This window comes from Haliotis rubra, unplaced genomic scaffold, assembly GCF_003918875.1.
Source record: "Haliotis rubra isolate DU_JTF1 unplaced genomic scaffold, ASM391887v1 Scf315, whole genome shotgun sequence".
NCBI classification, from domain to species: Eukaryota; Metazoa; Mollusca; class Gastropoda; order Lepetellida; family Haliotidae; genus Haliotis; species Haliotis rubra.
This window is the reverse complement of record NW_025766986.1, coordinates 956741-980918: the sequence shown is the minus strand read 5'-3', so window position 1 is coordinate 980918 and position 24178 is coordinate 956741. Positions and strand designations below refer to the sequence as shown.

At 38.6% G+C, this 24178-nt stretch overlaps 1 protein-coding gene across 1 annotated transcript; it reads left to right on the top strand.

Annotated features, from left to right (window-relative positions):
• The first annotated feature begins 5514 nt into the window (after window positions 1-5514).
• Window positions 5515-24168, top strand: LOC124283438 (protein dachsous-like). The gene is made up of 23 exons (XM_046719495.1): window positions 5515-5552; window positions 6219-6273; window positions 6815-6889; window positions 7927-8093; window positions 8544-8591; window positions 9144-9233; window positions 9741-9827; window positions 10421-10543; window positions 11276-11333; window positions 11649-11720; window positions 12720-12889; window positions 13202-13249; window positions 14475-14564; window positions 15722-15808; window positions 16229-16345; window positions 16754-16826; window positions 17516-17587; window positions 18229-18410; window positions 18753-18803; window positions 20399-20488; window positions 21319-21405; window positions 22183-22308; window positions 23494-24168. The coding sequence occupies exons 4-23, from the start codon at window positions 7989-7991 to the stop codon at window positions 23542-23544; spliced, it is 1827 nt and encodes a 608-aa protein (XP_046575451.1). The 5' UTR covers window positions 5515-5552; window positions 6219-6273; window positions 6815-6889; window positions 7927-7988; the 3' UTR covers window positions 23545-24168.
• Window positions 24169-24178: the final 10 nt, after the last annotated feature.

The window sequence follows — 24178 nt, the reverse complement described above, 5'->3', positions numbered from 1 at the left end:
TAAGCTATTCTCACTCACTCAGTCACTAATTCTGGATCGTTTGCAAGACCGCTGCCGGTTGACCATATGAATGTTTTATTGCGTATGAAATGTACGTTTTAGTTGTTGTAATCCCCGAAATTAAGAAATATAAATTACTACAGGATGTACATATGCATATATTGTACTACAGGGTGCCCCTGTAGGCAGTATGGTTGCTGTAGTAAGTGCTACAGATTCCGACATCGGGCGATCTGGCCAGGTGTCCTACAGATTCCAACAGGTATGTCATTTCGTGTCCTTAGACATAATGTAAAACTACCAAAACCTAATGCTGCCACTTTTGAAATATAAAATATGTAATTTTTTATATTTCTCGTTACTTCGATAATTGTCTCGTTGCTTCAGTTATTTTCTCGTTAGGGGGCGGCGGTGTAGCCTAGTGGTTAAAACGTTCACTCGTCACGCTGAAGGCTCGGGTTCGTTTCCCCACATGGGTACAATGTGTGAAGCCCATTTCTGGTGCCGCCCGTCCATCATATTGCTGGAATATTGCTAAAAGATGGGTTTGATTTAAATATATTTTATTCACAAATGTGAAAGGGATTGGGGACAAGTTATCCAACTTAAAATACCCGCTCCCTAATATTTACATACATACAATTTCAATTATATACATCTTAGGAAAGAATACAGAGAAGAGATAGGAAAGTAAAAGAGAGAAGAGAGGAAGGGACACGACTTATGTGATCACTCAAAACGTTTTGATTGATGAATAAAAGTTTGCACACATTTGAAAATGCATTCATTCTGTTGAATAGTCAGGTCAGGACTTCCAAGTAACATCAGTGACAATGTGATTGGAGAATCACGTTTTACAATATTTTTAATATTTAACATTAATATCTCTCTTTGAATGCTGTACAGTCTACATTCTAATAGGAAGTGATGTACATTTTCACAAGCATTTTCACAGTAACAAGAAGCAGAATCTTTCATGTTGAAACGATACAGATCATAATTTAACTGACTAGTCATATATCTCAACTTTGTGTGAATAATATTAAATTTTATGGGTACAACCCAACTCACTCACTCACTCACTATTTTCTCGTTACTTCAAGTTTCTTTGAAAAATTGAAATTTCGAGTATTTTCTTGCTGCTTGGATGATTATAATATTGGGTTTCATATTTAGTAAATAACATAACATAACGATAACACATAAAGCTAATATAAGACATTGCGATATATTAAATGATTGAATGACTGTGTATATTATCTATCAGGTCCGGGAATTGTGTCAATGTTTTCATATTATTTCAGACATCAACTGAATTTACTATCAACGCGAACACTGGGATGATCACAACCCTGGCCACACTTTCGCTCTCTGCAAATACAGTTCGGAATATGGTTGTTGTAGCACAGGTACATTACGGTTACGTTGTGCACTCACCATTGACCCGTGAAGATCCGGGTTAGAATTGATCTTCAGCAACCCATGCTTGTCGTAAGAGGCGACTAACGGGATCAGATGGTCAGGCGCGCTGACTTGGTTGACACATGTCATCGGTTCCCAATGACGTATATCGATGCTGAGGCTGTTGATCACTGGATTGTCTGGTCCATACTCGATTATTTACAGACCGCCGCCATATAGCTGGAATGTTCCCACATTGTTTACTGCGTACAGTTTCTTGGCTTGGACACCATAACTCTTTCTCACGTTGATTATAACTTAAAGAAGATTTATTGCATTTACTTTAGAAGATAATGAGGAATCGGTTGTTGTTCCATCTTGATGTAAGATACAAGGTTAGCAAATAAGCCTGAATGATATTGTATCAAATATGTTAAAGGCTAATGGTAAGAATAAGAATTCCAAATATATTTATATGATATTGTGCACTAACTGTTCATGCTAAATGTTAACTACTTCACTTCTCTTACTATAACTATATAAGGATAACGGTAACAATTCATGATCACAATCTGAGATGACGTTGCTTCTCCCTCTATTAAGGATAATGGAACACCTCCACTCAGTTCCACGGCTGTTGTGGAAATCCAAATAACGGGACAACCAGGTAAGCATTACGGCATCATGCACGACACGATCCAACATTCCAACATTCCAACCTTACTACAGCCTGGAAACAACAGCAGTGATAAAGTCAGTTTGATCGCCGAATTATAACTTTTTAGAGTATGGTTTATATGTAATGGAAACTTTTATTGATTAATGACACGTGTTTACCTGAATTTATGTAATATATAAATGTACGTTTGAAGCCGTGAACCCATCCATGATATGTGTCAGTGAATACCTGCAACGAAAACCTAAACCGTTCATTGACATCAGATTCAACACCAAGAATATAATGCTTAAAGATTCCTATTACCTATCTGCTTTCAGGTGTTTTATTCAGGTCGTTTACGTTCATTTGTTCCAGATGACGGAAGTAACACAGGACCAGTGTTTGACAGATCCCAAGTCTTCGTCACCGTGGTAGAAAATCAGCCTGCCAGTAAGTATTGTCCATAAGTTATGTGTAGATACATTTTTTCTTAAGCAGCGCCTCTTTTGATACCATTTCCAAATTTTATGAACCAGTGACAAAAGTTATGCCGGATGTAATTCCTTATTTAGACTTGTACCATATCCACCGCGCTTTTAAGGTTAACAATTGACCTGTACACGTGTCTTTATGACGCTGGACAGGATACGCTCATCATTTCGCGAAGATGTGGTATCGTCACAATCTGCTATTGATTCATAGACCCACATGCTTATGATGTAGTCGGAATTCTTACAATTGACTATGTGTTTAGTAAATATATGGTGCGACCGAAAGGTAAAAATAATCATAGAAACCAACATAAATGTGATTTAAATATGTGGATTAAGAATCATAGGTGTAGCGTTACTTTTTCCATGTGTATAGTTCTTCCCAATTATTAGTCTGATAAGAGACTGTCACGCAATTCAACCACTGTGTCCAGGTAACGATCATCAATGTGTCCATATCAAACGAGTTACACAATAGTTTCGAAACTTTTAACCTGAATTCACTTGTTGCCCTTACAGACACAATCATAACTAGGTTAACAGCTCGTGATCCCAACGGTGGCATATCATTCATCATGCCAGAAGACGCCAATTCATTCTTCGCTCTTCAACAACCCACTGGTATCAATGGTGGAAGTAGCATCCCCATAGTAGCGACCAGATCCCTGGACAGAGAAATTGTGAGTAGGCGTTGTTACCATTTAGCGCTGTACCCGTGAAGATCCGGGTTAGAATTGGTCTTCAGCAACCCATGCTTGTCGTAAGAGGCGACGGGATCGGGTGTCAGGCTTGCTGACTTGGTTGACACATGTCATCGTATCCCAATGGCGTATATCGATGCTCATGCTGTTGATCACGGAATTGTCTGGTTCAGATTCGATTATTTACAGACCGCCGTCATATAGCTGATATTGCTGAGTGCTGCAAACCAAACCAAACCCTTTAGCGCTGGAATTATAGTAAACAAAACCTGAATATATGGGTGATAAACCCGCATTCTTCAATTCTGCAATAGTGGAATGTATTTGCTGAATACGTTTGAATTATGTTTTATTAATTAAATAGTATTAAAAAATTCTCCTTGCTGTAAACTTTTGTTTGGTAAATATATGTTTCAGACACCACAGTACCTCTTGCTAGTTGTTGCCAGTGATGGACGTCTACAGGTAAGAATTGTATAGGTTAGCTACAGCGAACATTTCACTTGACTGAACGTGAGTAAAAGTGCAGTAAGTTTGAAGGGTTAACAAATTATTTGGCAATAAGGGATAGACAAGTGGGGTCAAATGTAGAAGTTATAGTATAATAGTGGTTGTAGTATGAATTTAGAGGGAACCTAAGGAAATATGAAACGACAGGTCAAAAGAACACCCAGCCTTGATCATCTTCAGAACCAAATTCCTCTTGGTGTAAAGGGGCAAACAACTCTGGAAAGTATTTGATTGAAGTCAAGGTGACACCATTTGTTCTAGAAAAAGGCGTATGTGTTCATAGGTTGGCCCTATGTCGTGGCCCAGTGTCGTCTCGTGTTAGGCCCTTAGCTGCAACAGGATCCGCTGATCATGGATTCGGTTCCTGATTATGATCCTCAATGTAAAACAATATATGTGTTCATGGAAAACATCTAAGGTCCTCGTCTCTGAATATTCCTCCTTAAAACTTACAAAGGTTCTATCTGTCAAGATTCAATCGTGAGTTCACTCCTCTTGTTGGACATTTTCTAGGCCACTGCTACAGTGACAGTTCAGGTGCAAGACGTCAACGACAACGCCCCAGTATTCAGCCAGCGACTGTACAGTTCCAGTATTCCAGCTGTAAGTTTGGTCTCTCCCTGTAGACTGTTTGATATATTCATTGTAATGTCAACTAACTGACTGCGATGTCATCTGATGAATATGTTTTAATTTGCTAGCCTCTGTGTCTGTATATTTACAAAATATGTGTTTCTAAAGATGTTAGTGTTCAATACACATATGCACATCTTTGATATAGTTTACATCACTCAATGCAATCATCAGCGGAATAGAAATATATTCAGCTGCAGGTGTCTACCGTTAGCTCTCGCTCAATTTAGTCCTGTTTTTCGAGACTCGACATTTAACAAGTATTGTATTAAGCACCACCACACAACAAAAGGATTGTTCCAGAAATTACCGCAGAAAATGTCTGGAGCTGAACATAAGTGAAAACAGAATATTAATATTCGATACGTAAGGGACTTTAATAAGCATCAACTTTCTATAATCTAAACTTGAATTATTCGGGACGCATGCACATGTTACTGTCCAGATTACCAGGAGTCCACTATATATAGATTTGTGTTCTATGCAGAGTTATCAAGTTGGCAGTATGATCCTTCAGACCACGGCAACGGATGTTGACACTGGCAACAATGGACTAGTGGCCTACAGGAAACAAGTAAAGCATAGTTTATACTTCCATCCACTACTATTCCATCCCTATACTATTGTGCTTTAAATATGCAAATAGGAAGCGGGAATTCATTTAGTCTTAATATAAACTTACATATATCATTCATCGCATGCATCTAGATATCAGTAAGGTTTCTGAATTTAGTAAATCGACTAGATTAATAATCTTAACTTCTCAAAGAGGTTATTTCTCGTCATCATGGAGACGTGGCAATCACTTCCTTGATAAAGGTGCTAGAACCAACTACGAAACGTCGCTCTCTCTGTAGCAAAGACGTTGTGCAGTCATATGTTGTTATTCTTCCTAGATTATTAAATATTTTTTGATTAAAGCAAATATATTTACAAACATGAATTGACTGAATATCCGTATCAACTCTTCAACTTTCTCTATTTTTTTCGATATTATTTTACAAGAATTTCACTTGTAATGTGTTTTCTATTAGGCGAATACAGCCCTAAGACTTGTCAGGGGTCTTCCAAGTAGAGAGCTCCAGTGGTCGAATCATCCAAGTGGCCTCACTCGCTAACCTGGCTGGAAGGACTGTGAATTTCACAGTCATAGCAACGGTGCGTAGTACATATACGCTGAGACAGAACACGCCCCTTCATCATAATATATAGATGGTTCCCCTTCGCATCTTGTGATTTATTACAACTCGTTGAATATGTGGCGTTTTTGTTTTACTCAATCTATTGCAGATAGCATATTCATGTTTAAGGGTTCTATTACTTGACTCAATGAACTCTAACAATTGATATCAAGGATTATTTCTCTTCAATCATTGAAGGCTGACACATTTGATGTTAAAGATTCTATTTGTTTTAATCAATGAAGGCTGCCAAAGATTCTGTGACTTTCAGTGAAGATTGGTCCCTTGTTTCATGTAAAGGATTGTATTACTTCAATGTTAATCAATGAACGCTGACAATTAATATCAACGATTATATTCTCTTTTATGAGTGAGTGCTGACCTATTTGATGTCAAAGATTTGACGGCTGATACTTCAAGGTTAATGTAATATAAAATATCAAACCAACTATATCTGTAATTGTTCAATGAAAGCAAAATACATGTAACTGTTTGTTTATCTTTTGTCAAATTTAGGGAGTATTGCTGAATGAAATCAACGCTAAACAATCCACCACAAACTAACATCGTCAACTATTAATATTTCCTACAATGTTTAACTCTGGAAACATTCATGTATAATATGTTGTGTTATTATCTGCAGGACAATGGAACCCCATCCCTAACGTCAACAGCCAATGTGACGATCAGAGTAGTCGGTATGTTAACACTTATGTATAAAACACATCGTTTACAAGTTCCTCTTGTATTGTTTCTATGGTATCTGTAATTGAAAACGACAAAAACGTCTCCATAATTCTATGAAACACAGGAATATTGTTCACCTGAAAATATAACATTGGAACATATGATACACGTCAACATTAAGATCACGATCCAACATTCCAGCCTAACTGCACCCTCTAAACATAATTAGTGATGAAGTCAGTTTGATCGCCGAATTATAACTTTTTAGAATATAGTTTAATGGAAAATGATCTGTCGATAAATGACACGTGTTTACCTAAATACGTGTTTACCTGAATTTATGCCATATATAAATGTCTTAAGTGTATTTGAAGCCGTGAACCCATCCATGATATGTGTCAGTGAATAGCTGCAACGAAAACCTAAACCGTTCATTTACATCAGCTTTAACACTAAGAATGTTATACTTAAAGATTCATGTTATTATTATTATAGATTATAGATTCTGCTTTCAGCTGCTTTATTCAGGTCGTTTACGTTCATTTGTTCCAGATGACGGAAGTAACACAGGGCCAGTGTTTGACAGATCCCAAGTCTTCGTCACCGTGGTAGAAAATCAGCCTGCCAGTAAGCATTGTCCACACGTTATGAGTAGATAAATGTAACACAAGCAGAGTATCTTTGATTGACCAACCAGGTCTCCCCTGGCTGATGTTGTTACACGTGTCCCAATATGATGCTTTTGTCTGGTCTCCCTGACGGTGAAAAAGCCAGTGTGAGGACTGGTCATTATCATTTCGCCCTGCCCCCGTGAAGAACTGATCATCAGCAACCCTTGATTGTCGCGAGAGTGACTAAAGGAATCGGTTATTCGGGCTTGCTGACTTGCTTGATTGCGAACAAACAAACAGTCCTGCAATTGCTGCCGACTGTTGCAGGTATCTGACTTGGCGCATGTCACCTAATATGGCGGAAGCCACCTTTCAATTACAGTTATTGTCCTCCTGGACCGAAGAGTAATATGATAAATGAATGATTCGGGCTTATCATCGCTCTAAATATCGTTTCCAAATATGTTGCACCAGTGACAAATTTTATGTTCGATGTACTTCCCTATGTAGACTTGTACCATATCACCCCGCGCTTTTAAGGTGAACAATTGACTTAACTGTACGTGTGTTTATGACGGATGCCACAGGATTCGCTAATCATATCACAAAGATATATTCTCGTCACTATCTGCCAGTGATTCATAGACACACATGCTCATGATAATCGTACAATGGAAGATGCGTTTAGTAAATGTATGGGAGTGGTGCGCAGTTTTACGCCGCAGGGCTCGGCGGTCTGTAAATAATAACCAGACAATCATATCAAAGCAAACATAATTGGGAACCGATGACATCGTCAATACATATGAGGGTTTAAAAGATCATGGCAAGCACATGGGTTGCTGCATATTCTACCCCGGATTTCACATGAGGGTTAAAGATCATAGGTGTTGCCATACGTTTTCTATGTGTGTAGTTCTACCCAATAACTTGTTTGAGCCCGAAAAGCCATTCAACCACTGTGTCCAGGTAACGAACACCAACGTGTCCCTCTAAAACGAGTTCACAATAGATCCGAATCTTTGAACATCAGTTTATTTGCTTCCCTTTCAGACACAATCATAACCAGTTTAACAGCTCGTCATCCCAATGGTGGTCAAGGCATTTCATTCAGTATGCTAGAAGACGCCAATTCAAACTTCGCCCTTCAACAACCCACTAATACCAATACTGGAAGTAGCATTCCCATAGTAACAGCCGTAACTCTGGACAGAGAAGTTGTGAGTAGGCGTTGTTACCCTTTAGTGCAGCAATTAAAGTGAATAAACATCTCTACATAATTAAACTACTTCTTTGATGGGCATTTTAGCAGTTGAGGTGATGAAGAATAATGACAATTTTTATGAATATACAATTTGTTTTATTCTGTGATAGGCGACGTTTCGACATAGATTCTAATGTTGTTATGATCACTTGCTTGACAACGACATTAGAATATATGTCCAGACGTCGCCTTTCAAACGAATTAAAGAAGTTGTATATCCTTAAAAATTATCATCATTCTTCATAATTAAACTAGTAATGGTAAACAAAACTGAATGTATGGATAATAAACACGCATTCAGTTCAATGTTAGAAGCCTGTATTTGCTGAACGTTATGTTTTATTAATTAAATAATTTGCAAAAAATTCTCCTTGCTGTAACGTTTTTTGGTAAATATATGTTCCAGACACCACAGTACCTCTTGCTAGTTGTTGCAAGTGATGGGCGTTTACAGGTAAGACTTGTTCAAATAAATAGGTTAGCTACAGTAAGCATTTCACTTGACTGAACGTGAGTAAAAGTGCAGTAAGTCTTAAGGATTAACAAATTATTTGGCAAATAAGGGATAGACAAGTGGGTCCAAGTGTAGAATTAATAGTATGATAGTGGTAGTATGTATTGAGAGGGAACCTACAGAAATATATAACGACAGGTCAAAGAATACCCAGCCATGACTATGCTCAGAACCAAATTCCTTTTGGTGTAAAGGGGCAAACAACTGTGGAAAGTATTTGATTGAAGTCAAGGATGACACCAGGTGTTTGCGACAAATGCGTATGTGTTCATAGGCTGGCCCTATGCCGTGGCGTGTGCGGCCCTTAGCTGTGGCAGGATCCGCTGATCATGGATTCGGTTCCTGATTATGATCTTCAATGTAAACGCAATATATGTGTTCATGGAAAACATTTAAGAACCTCGTCTCTGAATATTCCTCCTTAAAACTTACAAAGGTTCTATCTGTCAAGATTCAATCGTGAGTTCACTCCTCTTGTTGGACATTTTCTAGGCCACTGCTACCGTGACAGTTCAGGTGCAAGACGTCAACGACAACGCCCCAGTATTCAGCCAGCGACTGTACAGTTCCAATATTCCTGCTGTAAGTTTGGTCTCTTTCTGTATACCGTTTGACATCTTCATTGTAATGTGACATAACTGATTGCGATGTCATCTGATGAATATGTTTTAACATTTGCTATCCTATGTATCTATATATTGACAAAATATGTTTGCTAAAGATGGGAGTTTTCAATAGTATGCACATCTATTTTATAGTTTACGTCACTCGATGCAATCGTAAGCGGAATAGAAATATACTCAGAAATAAACTACAGGTGTCAGCTTTCGCTCAATTTAGTCCTGTTTTTCGAGACTCGACATTTAACGAGTTTTGTATTAAACACCATCACACAGCAAAAGGATCGTTCCAGAAATTACAACAGAAAATGTCTGGAGCTGAACATAAGGGGAAACAGAATATTAATATTCGATCCGTAAGGGACTTTACAACTTTCTATAATCTAAACTTGAATTATTCGGGACGCATGGATATGTTACCGTTCAGATTAACAGGAGTCCACTATATACGGATTTGTGTTCTGTGCAGAGTTATCAAGTTGGCAGTATGATCCTTCAGACCACGGCAACGGATGTTGACACTGGCAACAATGGACTAGTGACCTACAGGAAACAAGTAAAGCATAGTTTATACTTCCATCCACTTGCTTGGACTCTCCAAGTAAAGCATACTTTATACCTGGAAACTGATAACTGTTTATATGCCTTCTTAGCCACTGATTTTATTTGGTGGAAAAAATGAAAACGTAACGAATGTAGGTATATGAATACAATATATTAAATATAAATATTGAAATACTTACATTTGAGCTGGACAAAATACATACTATTGTGATTTAAATTAAAACGATGTACATAAGAATTCATTTAGTCTTATAAACGTAATAGTAAGGTTCCTAAACTCAGTAAATTGATTAAATTATTATTAACTTCTCAAAGCGGTTAATCCTCGTCATCATGGAGACGTGGCAATCACTTGTTTGATAGAGGTGTTAGAACCAACTACGAAACGTCGCCCTCGCTGTAATAAAGAAGTTGTGCATCCATATATTGTTACCCTTCCCTAGATTTTTTAATACTCTCGTGATTAAAGCAAGGAACTTTACAAACATGAATTGACTGAATATCCGTGTTTACTTTTTTCAACTTTCTCTATTTTTTCCTGCTATTATTTTACAAGAATGTCACAAGTAATGTGGTTTCCATTAGGCGAATACAGCCCAAGACTCGTCAGGGGCCTTCCAAGTAGAGCGCTCCAGTGGTCGAATCATCCAAGTGGCATCAGTCGCTAACCTGGCTGGAAGGACTGTGAATTTCACAGTCATAGCAACGGTGCGTAGTACATATACGCTATAATTTGCATATACATATAATTTACAGACGGTTTCCCTTCGCATCTTGTGATTTATCAGAACTCGTTGAATTTGCGACGGGTTTTTACTTAATCGACGGGTGATAGCATATTTATGTTATGGTTCTATTACTTTACTCAATGATCTCTAACATTTGATATCAAGGATTATTTCTCTTTAGCTATAAAAGGCTGACATAGTTAATGTTAAAGATTCTATTTGCTTTAATCAATGAAGGCTGTCAAAGATTCTGTAACTTTCAGTGACGATGGCTGACCTGTTTGATGTAAAGAATTGTATTACTTCAATCAACGAAAGCAAACATATTTGATATATGTATTATATTATATTTCATATATTTCTTTAATCAGTAAACGCTGACAATTAATATCAAGGATTATATTTCTTTAGTCATTGAAGGCTAACCTATTTCATGTCAAAGATTTTATGGATGATACTTAAAGGTTAATACAGTTAAATGTCAAACCAACTATATCCGTAATTGTTCGATGAAGGTAAAATGCCAGAAACGCTTTGGTCATCTTTCGTCAAATTTAGAGAGTACTCCGAAATGAAATCAACGCCAAACAATGAATCACTAGCTAACAGAATAGTTGGCGTCAACTAGTAATATTTCAGAAATATATATTTTATTACAGTGTATATAATCCTGGAAACATTCATGTATAATATGTTGTGTTATTATCTGCAGGACGATGGAACCCCACCCCTAACGTCAACAGCCAATGTGACGATCAGAGTAGTTGGTGGTGTGTATGTTGACACATATTTATAAAACACATCGTGTACAAGTTCCTCTTGTATTGTTTCTATAGTACCTGTAATTAAAAGCGATAAACACTTCCCCATAATTATATGAAACAAAGGAAATTGTTCATCTGAAAAATACAACATTGGATCATATGGTAGACTTCAATATGAGGAATTGCCTTGGACATCGGTAAACCTAAACAACCACATGTCTACCAAAGTCGTATTAAGCATAAAACGTTAAATTTTAATTGAAAGTCGCTGTTTCTGTTGCACTCTAGAAAGCCACCGGAGTCATTAAAATATTATTACAGATGATGAAAATCAGAGTCCAATGTTTCGAGGAGTTCCCTCAACCATCAATATCCCAGAAAATACCCAGACAGGTAAGTTATGCATTTCATAATGCTTATTATAGCGGCTTTTGAGTTATAGCTGCTTTTAGCCATGGTTCCAAAATATCAGATGGACATCAGAATCGGACTCTACGAACGACTGTTTTAACCATAAGACTACTCCTACAGCCTGTGCAATAATAGGTGAGGTGAGGTGAAATTGGGTTTAACGTCGTGCTTGAGAATATTTCGCTCATATGACGACGTGCATGCGTGTGTATGTGTATGTGCGGCTGCTTGTACTAGCCCAGACTTAAGCTGGTTTTATAGTGCTAGCCCACTGAGATACCATGCCGCAGTGAAGCATAATTACCCCACTCAGACACATTATACTGACTCCGAGCCGACCAGTCCTTGTTGTACCCATTAATGCCGAGCGCCAGACAGGGACCAACAAGTAACCATATTTTAACGTCTTTTGGTATGACGCGGTCGGCGATCGAACCCGCGACCTTCCGCTCTCCGGGCGGACGCTCTAACCACTACACCACGGAGGCGGTGAAATAATAAGGGGTGGGGATGGGGGATTACTGAAAATACGAACACGGTCATACTGGAAATACCATAAATGCGCAGCATCAACATGGTTAAAGCGTTCCCCCTTTACTGGAACGTTGTGTGTACGTCTTTGTGTTGTGGCAGAAACATAAATTGGCTAAAAGCACTTTAAAACTTTCGCAGTCACTGTCTCGTGCAAATCTGGAAATATTTATTCAAACTTAATTGTTTTGAACATTGCTAACGGAACCAAGTAAATTGAGAACAAAATATAGCATTTACCCAAGCAATACTGCTCAGCAACATTTGTTTTAGATTGTATTTTATACACATTCTGTTGTCTCAAATATCAGCTTAGGTAGATCGAAATAGAGTTACTATTACATTACTATACTGAAGTGAAATGAGAAGTGTTACATTTTTTACTCCGGCTATTTTGGTGAAATTGCGGAATAATATATGTGTATTTACCCCGTGTGATCTGTTTGTCAGGGAGCGTTCTGTTTGTCGTCGGGGCCTCGGACTCGGATGGTCCAAACAGGTTGACCTTGTCTTTACCTGACCGAGAGTCATTCGATACCGTCCAAATTGGGGGTTCGGCCGGCAACGGAACAATTATACTGGCCAGGATAACCCTCAATACATTCCTCAACCGAGAACTTGTAAGTGTTTTAATTTTATTTACCGTTAAATGTATTTTTCTTAATAGAATGTTTTGAGTTTAGTTTATGATTTGTATCTGTTCATATTCGTCAGTATTACAGCCTCCTTTCGCAAAGCACTAAGGTGATCGTAAGTCACTAAGGTAAACTTGCAATGTTAAAGAACGGGAGCTAAGGTTAACTTTAGTAAAGTTTGCTTCGTGAAAGGAGCCCCAGATCTGATTTTTCCATCGGTATTTGAAAATATTGACCAGTGCTTAAGTTGCTTATTCCACTGATTGGTGAGGTCATTGATTGGTGTTCTTATTGCAGGACCAGACTAAGGTGTTCAGGATCGTTGCCTCTGACGGCCAAAACTTAGTAAGTACCCTTTTAACCCCAGGTCTGTGTGCTATGTTGTGTCACATTGATAGGGTCACACATGAGAACGATATGTTCTAACAAATGGTTGGAAATGAGTGTAATTTTGTATATGTTTTTAAGCAACGTCTTCAGGACATTTTCTTCCAAGAATGGTCTATGTCTAAAAAAATCAAGTCTCTTAGAACACTATTCTTCTCATAAATCTTTGTTAGAACCGGAGTTTTATATTATGAACCTACAAGACAAATCGTTAATACGGGCGTTGTGTAAATGTAGAATTGGCTTTCATGATTTTAGAATTCACTATTTACGCAAACCCAATAGAGCTTTCAGTGATGTAAATGAATCCATCTGTAAAAATTGTAATACAGGTAATATGGAAAGTGAATTTCATGTATTATTTGTGTGTACCAAGTATTTAGATTTAAGAAGTAAGTATTTATCGTTTGTATCAACACCTGTAAGAGATGAACAAATATTGTCCAGTCTAAAAATATTGATATTATCAAATCTATTGCAATTTATTTAAAACATGTCTTCAATGCGAGAAATGGCACCACAACCACCACGTGCATATAATTGTAGCAAGTGTATTTGTACTATAGGCCTTTAGGCCCGAAATACTGAATAAAAATTAATCTGAATCTGAATCTGAATCTGATATGTTCTAACCAATCAGATGGAGGGTTTCAAGGACATAGAGGTAACGATCAAACTTAACTAGGAATAACCATTGGAGTCGTTGTAGCTGTAAATACACGAGGTTGTGATGCTTAAAAACGCCAGAGAGCAACGTCTGGTATGGGTTCCCTAGCGTTGATGTTACATTTTGACACAGTTTGGGTGAGTGAGTGTGTTTAATTTTACGCCGCTTTTAGCACTAATCCAGCAATATCACGGCGTGGGACACCAGAAATGGGCTTCACACATTGTACTCATGTGGGGAATCGGGCGGAATCGAGCGAACGCTTTAACCACTAGGCTACCCCCTCGGCCCCTGCACAGTTTGCAATGACTTGTTAGGCCCACATCATTGTTTAAAATAATTAAAATTAAAAAGGTCTTTACATGTTGTAAATTTATTACATTTATCACTTAAATCGAAGGACTTAACCTATACGTTGCGATCTTTATACAATTGCAATGGTTCCAGTACTGCTCATCACTACCAAAGTGTTATCTTCATCCGCCATTTATTGAAATATATGCTTGCTTTTTTAAGGTTACGTCAACGGTTACAATCGTCATCGAGGACGTCAACGACAACCCTCCCACCTTCACATCGTCGTCATACTCTTCTACCGTCTCCAAAGTAAGTGTCAGGTGAACCAGTTGTAATTAAGATCACCACAGTTACAGAATCCGAAAATGAAGTAAATCTCCCTCCCAAATTGTATTATATTTATGAAGATAATTTGGGAATTGTTTTGCTGTAAATATGTTCATTTCGAGACTAGATGTTTGTGTAATCCTTAACTATAATTCAAAGGTACAGTTTTTCTGATGGATGGTTGTAAAAACCCAGGAATGTGTATCGGAGATTCAGGGACATGAATTATGTAAATGTAGAATCTAAAACGACTTACATATTTATGCTACTATTATTCTTTATGTGTACTGGGTTCTAGGTGGCTGAACGTACGCAGCACAGGTTCTGAACCCATTCCACAAAAGGATAATGATTAGTAATTTTATGCTTACCTTTCTGGAGTATAATTATCTTTCAGTAAAAGTATGTAATTTTTTTGGGCATTTCGAAATAAAATGATCCAGTTTAGTATATATAACATATTCAGCATTTTGTTATTTAAATCATCAAAATTAATGATATTATAATGTAGAGTTATCGAGCTTACAGAAGAAATTAAATTAAGTTAATAATCATAAGTTAATCGTTTTGAATTATCACTTTATCATGATTTGTCATTGTGTTAATTCTTTCGAAATGGAGAGGCACAAGTGGCATCCCTTAGGCGCGCCTATGTGGGTTTGAATTCATGTTATGTTTATCAGTTTATCAACACCATCTATACATGTGCTCTGGGTTTTCACCAAAACAGGAGTAATCTAAGAGATTTCCTCCCACATCAAGATATCATGTCATGAGACCCGCGAAGATCCGGGTTAGGATGATCCTCCAGTTACCCATGCTTGTCGTAAGAGGCGACTAACGGGATCGGGTGGTCAGGCTCGCTGACTTGGTTGACACATGTCATTGGTTCCCAACTGCGTAGATCGATGCTCATGCTGTTGATCACTGGATTGTCTGGTCCAAACTCGATTAATTCCAGACCGCCGCCATATAGCTGGAATATTGCTGAGTGCGGCGTAAAACCAAACTCACTCACTCACTCACTTATTCATTCACATGCCATGATCTAACTGAAGATACAACTGATAATATGCCATAGTTTAACTGAACTTAACTCAGCCACTCAACTCAGCCACTCAAATCTGTGCCTGTTTCAGTCTGTGGATGTCGGGACGCCCGTGCTGACCGTGTCCGCCACTGACCCTGACCAGCAAAACAACGGCACTGTCCAGTACTCTGTCCAGGTGAGTCACGCAGGGAGGCTTGGTCATTACAGAAGTGGGTGGGGGCGACCCGAGAAATCGAGTCCTATAAAAATAAGTGTTTACCGGATGGTTGTGTAAATGAAATATACTTGCTACTTTAATAGGGTCGCAATTAAATGGAAAGTTATTTCTATAGAAAGATATAGAGAATAGAATATATATAACGTTATATCTAAATTCACCGTTGTCTTTGGTCTGTGTCTGTTTGTGCCTACGCGAACAAACTGAAAACATATTCAATTATTATTATCGTTGTTCTTGAATTCAAATGATAACAGACCAGATGGTGTTTAGATGGACATTGCTGGTTCCTATGTCTTGAAAAGTCGTGTAGGGTATATAATGCAATCTCATTATCGAAATATAAAATAGTTGGTGAACGCATGTTTAATGTTTCAGTCATCGACAGTACCTGGCTACTTCAGTGTCGATCAGAACACAGGGGTCATCTCTGTCGTGAATTCACTGAGCTCTCTCGCCGATGGTCAGATGGTCACTCTGAGGGTGGAGGCAAGGGTATGTACTGTCATATCCATGTTTATTGAACCATTTTACCGTGTTTGCCCTGAAGTGAATCGACGTGATTGATTCAAAACATTTTTAGTTTTAAAATTGTTTTTGTCGTAACCTTGGTTCTGCTTTACTCAAAGAAATTTTAAATCAACAACAAATCAGTTTGGACAACATTCATGCTGGCATCCTGTTTCATTGACTACGGAAGTTCGTAAAACAATCTGGAATACAACTATAAAAGTTGAGAGTATCATTTTATAATCAGTTGTTTAATCAGTGATGTTGAGGTGAGCAATTCAGAAATCAATAGCGTATTGTTTACAAATCAGCATTTATGATAGCAAAATTGCAAATAAAACTATTTACCTGTAAGCCAAACAAGGAAACCTGTAGGTATAAGTAATGTTTCAGGACAAAGGTGTACCACTCTCACTGAATGCGTCGGTCCTGGTGAGGATAGTGATACAGTCAAGTCCAGTAACAGGTAATTATCATCATCACCATCATCATCAACAACATCATCATCATCACCACCGTGTCGTTGTCGTTGTCAGAATGTCATTTAAAGCTTTTATCAATATGAATAATAACTATCCATGCTAAAATGTATTCGTTTTATTAAAGATGTATTACATGTTCGTGTCATTTTAACAGGAATATAATGTGTGTGAGCGTGCGTGCGTGTGCGTGCTTGCGTGCTTGTGTGCATGTGTGTTGAGATGGTATACCACTTGCAAAGCAGCTTTTCTTTGCTGTTATAATTATTATATTATTATGATTTTTGTAAGGTATCCATTTCAACCTTAACGTTAATCATCACTTGATATTCAAGATTAAATTAACACCATTCGGAGTGACAATAAACAATTCCGATTGGTCAAAGCTTGTCAGTTGTACTGTTTTGTTGGCACCGTCAACAGAAGTCATTTCAAATGTCGATATTGTTGACACACTCTTCACCAGAGAACTGTATTAACAAATTGATGAATTCACTTAACTTGTTGAACACAGCATCATATAAGTATGGAATAGTAGGAGGGACATTGTCACTTTGTCGCATTTTCATCATACGGGTGACAACGCGACAGTGTTCCGTCTCGGATTCCATGGATAGGGTTGAGTTACTGAGCGTCTTTTCAGTTGATATATTACAATGGGATGAATATGTTGCAGTTGCGAACAACGTGGCACCGACCTTCTCTCAACAGGACATATCCTTCACGGTCAGGGAAAACAACATTAACGGTAGGTGACTGTAACATGAGTGAGTGAGTGAGTTTAGTTTTACGCCGCTTTTGTTAATATTCCAGCAATATCACAGTGGGGACACCATATATGGGCTTCACACATTGTACCCATGTGAGGAATCGAACCCGGGTCTTCAGTGTGAGGAGCGAACGCTTGAAACACTGAGCCACCCCACCACCCCATTGTGCGGTATAACTGACAGTCCCTAGAATTAACGTAAAGGACTGACTATTTGTTATTCGTGTGTAACTTTGAACTTTTTAAATAAATATTATAGCATCCGGAGTGAAACGCCGAGATGAACGATAAAGGGACGTGTTTGTTTGTTTGTTTGATTGTTTGTTTGTTTGCATGTTTATCGCCGCATTCATCATTATTCCTACTATATGACGGATAATCGAGTCTGAATCTTCAAAAGCAAGAATGTATACTCTTGAATATTATTTGTTTGTTGTTTAATGCCACATTTTTCCAGCCGTATGACGAGCCTGGACCTAACAATCCAGTGACTGATACCATGAGCATTGATCTACGCAGTTGGGATACGATGACATGCATCAACAAAGTCTTCGAGCCTGACAACTCGATCCCGTCAGTCGCCTCTGTTTGCTTAAATACTGGAGTATTGTGTTTTTTAGGTACCTTCATCGGCACTGTTCAGGCCACGGACCTCGATGGCCCCCAGGGTCTGACGATGCGCGTTGCGGGCGACACTGCTTCGAATGGCGCAAGCCTTGTTAGAACCCTGACCACAGGTCAGGTAGTGAATAACTACTACACCTTTTACTTGCTCATCAACACAGTGTTCGATCGCGAGAGGGTAAATATAAATTTTCTTTCTCTATTTCTTTCTTAAGACCGAGGAGGATTTGTATCTTCAAATGTTTTTGTTTCATGGGACAATTACCTACTAAAGGTGTAACATCATGTAACAATGAATGGTGTAACATAATTTCTCCGTTGAATATATCATCATCATTCACATATTTTAATTTATGATTTCAAACTAATAATTTACTTTTTAAAATGTTTGACATTATACCTACAGTGATATTGACATTGTCCGTTCTGACAATATATGAAAGTAACTTGACAACAGCTGAAAAATCGTGTTAAAAGTAACATTCATTAAGCCTTATGACATAATCTTTCATCGTTCCAGGACCCTGTCAATAACACTGTCCTGTTGATAGCCAGCGATGGAGCGGCTGAGGTAATGACTGCCTGTCTGTGTGTACTTGTCTGTCTGTCTGTCTGTTTGAATGCTTGTATACCTATTGGTTTGTGTATGTGTATACCAGTCTGATTTAACATTGGTATTCCTGTATGTTTGTGCATTTGCCCGCTTGTCTGTGCTCGCGTGCTTGAGTGCTTCCATGCGTGTGTGTGCAAAAGCTTGCATTATAAAATTGACCATGGTTTCGAACTGAAAGTATATACTTCTTATATCAACGACACCTAATCATGTGAAAAAGACTAATGCGCAGCTGATATGTCAACGTTTGTGTGAATATTTTGTGAATAACAGATCGCTCGTATTGTGTTAAATCTTAAAGGTTAGTGTGATTACAAATACACGTAAACAGATACATACTATGAACATATTAATACCACACTAAAATCTGCAACAACTGTATGGCAAGGGATTGTTGGAGTAGTCTGGTGGCTTAAGTGTTCCATCCGGGGTTACTTAACGCCACTTTTAGCAATATTACAGCAATATCACGGCGAAGGACACCAGAAATGGGCTTCACAGAGTGTACCCATGTGCCTTCGGCGGGTCTTCTGCCTGAAGAGCGAAGCTTTAACCACTAGGCTAATCCCTTCGGCGTGACGAGCCAACGCTTTGACCAAACCCCACCGCCCCTCTGATCAAGAGTCCACTAGGCTACCCCAATGGAGTACCGACCAAAAGCCCCTCGATCAAAAGTCCCTCGCTAATTTGAGCACCCCTATCAAAAGCCCCTCATTCATGTAAGAATTAACATTTCTCACCGCTCTTATATTATTTATACAGAATTTTAAGTTGGAAAAAGTATTTAACATTTTATAAAAACTTTTCTCAAATATGATGAACTTTTCTCATTGCTCTTCTATATTTTATAAAGTATTTTAAGTATTTTATCGTATCAATGTAAAGGAAATGGAGACAATGTGATGATTTCTTACTCGAAAAGTCTGCAACCTATACAGGAAATTGGTATTTTGCAAAACAAACGTACATTTCTCACTGCCAAACCAAGGCTTTCCCTAGGAGGAAATGGGTATATTTCAGCAAACACTCGATACCTATTACACAGGGATAGATGTATATTGCAAAACTTTACTTTAATTGAGCCAATTTGCTCAAGTATGAGCAAGGTGTATATACATTTCTGTGAAAAATATTTGACTAAAACTTGATCAAACTAATATTACTTGCTAATTACATAGTAATTTATACATAATTTAGGGTCATTAGACCATGAAACAATAAAAATCATTCATGTCATTAATCATTTCTTGTCTTTAATGTTATTTTCCCATGAATACGTAAAGTGAGGGGCTTTTGGTCATTTTTCGAGGAACTTTTGTCCCAGGGGGCTTTTGACCTAGATTCACCCCACCGTTCCTTATAATAAACACGAGGACAGTGTCATGATAATGTTCTGTGTCCCCATCCACGAAAGTTCTTAGCCATACGACATTCGTAAGCCTATGGTAAACTATAGAGTTACGACAGGTCGTAACGTTACGAACGCTCTGTGGATGGAGACCCTGGATAATGTTTATGTCCCAGCAGCACAACGCATGTCCTTGGTGTTTCAGACCACTGCAACTGCGATGATTACCGTGGAGGACCTGAACGACAACTTCCCAGTGTTTACCCAGACTACATACACGGCAACTGTTCAAGAAGTAAGACATCGTTAGCCTGTGCAACTTGAGTGCAGGCTCCATTGTTAGACATTGTTAGCCTGTTTCATTGTTGGGAACATCCGTTCAAGTCTGGTGCAATTCAGAGTGACAATTCACCACTTAAGCCTTAGAATTCTTAAAATGACACCTGAGCCTAACAAATACATTAACGATAAACCCAGTTGTATAATCATAGACATGTCTGTCTAAGGAAGAGTATGCTGTACAATTCCAACAACAGCTTAAAGGTGAACAGGGGCGTAGCTACCATTATTAAAAAAGCCCGGGCTTACACGTGATTTTTGCTATGAAAGTTAGGCAAGACCTCAATACTATCCAAATATAAAGCTTTTCAACCTATCGGGCTTACACGAAAAACATGAAAAACATTTTGGTATCAGTACCTGTCTAAAGATGCTCTAACGTACCTTAATGCTTGGGGATAGATCCTTTCGGTATTAGTCTGTTTCTGCGAGGAAATGACTGTAAAGATTCTGGAGGTTTTGATCCCTGTAAAATAGTGGTGATAAAAGATGTTCGCGAAAAGGGCACTGATATCATGGTGATCGTGGGTTCAGGTACATCTTTCAACTTTAGTTTGTCACAACCGCGTTTCCCATGGTAGAAATGTGTACAACCCTCTACACGTGTAGCTGAAAATGAATCACTCTAAATATGCTTAAGAATAGGCATGTGGGTAGTGATTCAGATCATTTTCACTTAATGTGAAAAAAATGTTTAATTCAATACAAAACAGATCCCAGTATGTGTACCTCTCCTATCTTGATGGTCACTGTCTGATTCTTCACTGTATATGATGACCCTTTCAGAGTTTGCCAGTCAACTCCCGTGTCATCCAAGTGGCAGCTTCAGATGCCGACTCTGGACTCTTCGGAGAGATCACATACACTATGGCGGTAGGTGTACGTGTATTGCGGGTAGACTGATATGTATTGAGTGAGGGTAGGTTGCTATGTATTGAGGGTGGACTGACATGCCTAGTAGGTAAGGGACGGTGGTGTAGCCAAGTGGTTAAAAGAGTTGGCTTGTCTTGCCGAATACTGGGTTTGATTCCCCACATGGGTTCGGTGCGTGAAGCTCATTTCAGGTGTCCACCGCTGAGATATTGTTGAAATATTGCAAAGGACTGCCTAAAACTAAAACATTCAATCTCTCTCATTTCAAGATACGTTGTGTATTGAGGGTAGGTTGATGTGTATTGATTGTAGGTTGATGGGCATTGAGGGTAGGTTGATAGGTATTGGCGTTGATGAAGATGTATGGCTGAAATAATTACCTACACGTTTCCATACATTCATGACGCTCAAGGGGCGATGGGGTAGCCTAGAGGCTAAAGCGTTCGCCCCTCACGCTGAAGACCCGGGTTTGATTCCCCACATGGGTACAATGTGTGACGTCCATTTCTGGTGTCCCCCGCCATGATATTGCTGGAATATTGCTAAAAGCAGCGTAAAACCAAACTCACTCACTCACTCATATCTCTCAAACTGGTGTAGTTTGAAGTAAATCATTATCCGTCCATGAAGGACTAATATTTTCATGGGGATCCTATGTCACAACACACATTGCCAAGGTCAAGAGCCTGCAACATCAGACAGTGTCACCTTCTGTGACTCGACTAGTTTGTGAATAGATAAATACCCGTATATTTACCATTATTATTTGTTGTCTAGTCTAATGATCCCGTCGGCAATCAAGTCTTCAGAATAGACGGAAGAACTGGCACCATTGTTACAGCTAGGTCTTTACTTGGGCTGTCAGGGCAGGTGGCCAACGTGGCTCTCACGGTAACTGCAACGGTAAGCACGAAAAACAGAGACAGAGACATGAAAAACGTCTGAGCTATCTGTTCAGTCCGAATTTGCAAACTAATTTACATCACACTTGCTGTTCATTATTAGGTTGAATACACAGGTATCTCACTGGTGTGACTGAATGCTGATGTTGGGTGAGATATACTAGTAATCACACACTAACTGTAATCTCTAACTGAAGATCCGGGTTTGAAGTGATCTTCAGTAACCATGCTTGTCGTAAGAGGCGACCAACGGGATCGGGTGGTCAGACTCGCTGACTGGGTTGACACATGTCATTGTATCCCAATTGCGTAGATCGATGCTCATGCTGGTGACCCCTAGATTGTCTGGTCCAGACTCGATTATTGACAGACCGCCGCCATATAGCTGGAATATTGCTGAGTGCGGCGTAAAACTCAACTCACTCACTCACTCTAACTGCTGTCCAGGTCTAGTGGACAGAGCGTCAGCCCAAAGGTCGGTAGTTTGATCCTCTGCATACGTTATTCTGAAAGACAAAAGAAAATGTCTCTTGTTACCCTCACATTAAGGGGATAAAACATGGAAAGGTGGGCTTGAAAATGGATAATCAATGGCGCTAAATACATACAATTATCTTGAGCACCACCTTAATCCCTATTTCATCTCACTGCTGTTCTTAATGCTGGCATTGAACATTTTTAAATGGATCATTTGTTGTATTTCATGCGCAAAATGTGTTTTATAAAGGGGAGCCCGTGTTATCTGTAAATGCAAATGAATAGGGATTGAACTATTTTCTCTTGTACTTTTAAATCAATGAATGCTTGCCGCCAGAAGTAATGATATGTATATAAATGGAAATGATTGTTAACTTAAGCACACTGAAACTGTGTTATAGGTTTTGAAATATTTGATACGCAAGTCCAGGTTATTCAACCAATTGTGTTCTGTTTCCGATGGTTGAGGTTTACAAAGATATAACAAGAGAGAATGTGTACGTTTTATAAACAATTTCTAAACCTTGGACACATAAATACACACATATGGGACAGTGGCATTGTAACTATAGGCTTTGACTTGCAGAGAAAATGAGTTTTCCACCAAGGCATTTCAACGATTACGGCTATATCAAGACATATATTTGAATATATCATATAATGTGTGATACATATAAGCCATATCAATTATATTTCAATGTTATTTCAGGATGGAGGACGAAGGTCATCCACAGCTGCTGTCAGCATCATGATCCTCTAGGAATCAACTACCAAATATTCGCAGAGTTATACCCTCATCAACCCAGCTCAAAACTATCTCTCTATTTTCTGTTTAGGGCACAGCAGTTTGGGTATTGTTGGTACGTTGGAGGGAGGGGAATTTTTTGTCCTCATGTTTTACCATCCCCACATCCCGAATCAGGCGCAGGAGGTGCTAAATCCCCCTTTCACCCATCACGCCTCTCTCCCAGATTGACACCTAACTCGCTCCCTTTTCCACCACACACTTTGTCGTGGTGATAACTCGCACCCATTCCTTCTTCACGATCCAGCCATCTATGCATGACTAATGTACTAAAAAAATTGTTTTGAAATTTCATGTATTCTAAATTGTTCCCCCTTTGTTTTCACCGAAGGCCATATTGAAAGAATTGTTCTAGCAAAATTCCATGCAAAATAGCTACTTCTATGATAATGAGATAAAATCATATATAATCCCATGTTCTTAAATGTGTTGCCATGGCGACTAAACGTTTCGCTTCATTGTTTCCTGTACATGGAAGCGGTTCAGAGAAATCAATGTGTCCAAAGGATCATCCATTCACTGTAGATACCTTGTAGATATGCATCTTTTCCTCCTTTGAATAAAAAATGGTTTGCTATATCTCTGTGTA

Coding starts and splice junctions, on each gene's coding strand:
- LOC124283438 (XM_046719495.1), top strand. CDS start 7,989: ATGCTAGAAGACGCCAATTCAAACTTCGCCCTTCAACAACCCACTAAT. Junction 15,809..16,228: donor CTGTCCAGTACTCTGTCCAG/GTGAGTCACGCA, acceptor TTAATGTTTCAG/TCATCGACAGTACCTGGCTA. Junction 18,804..20,398: donor CCAGCGATGGAGCGGCTGAG/GTAATGACTGCC, acceptor TTGGTGTTTCAG/ACCACTGCAACTGCGATGAT.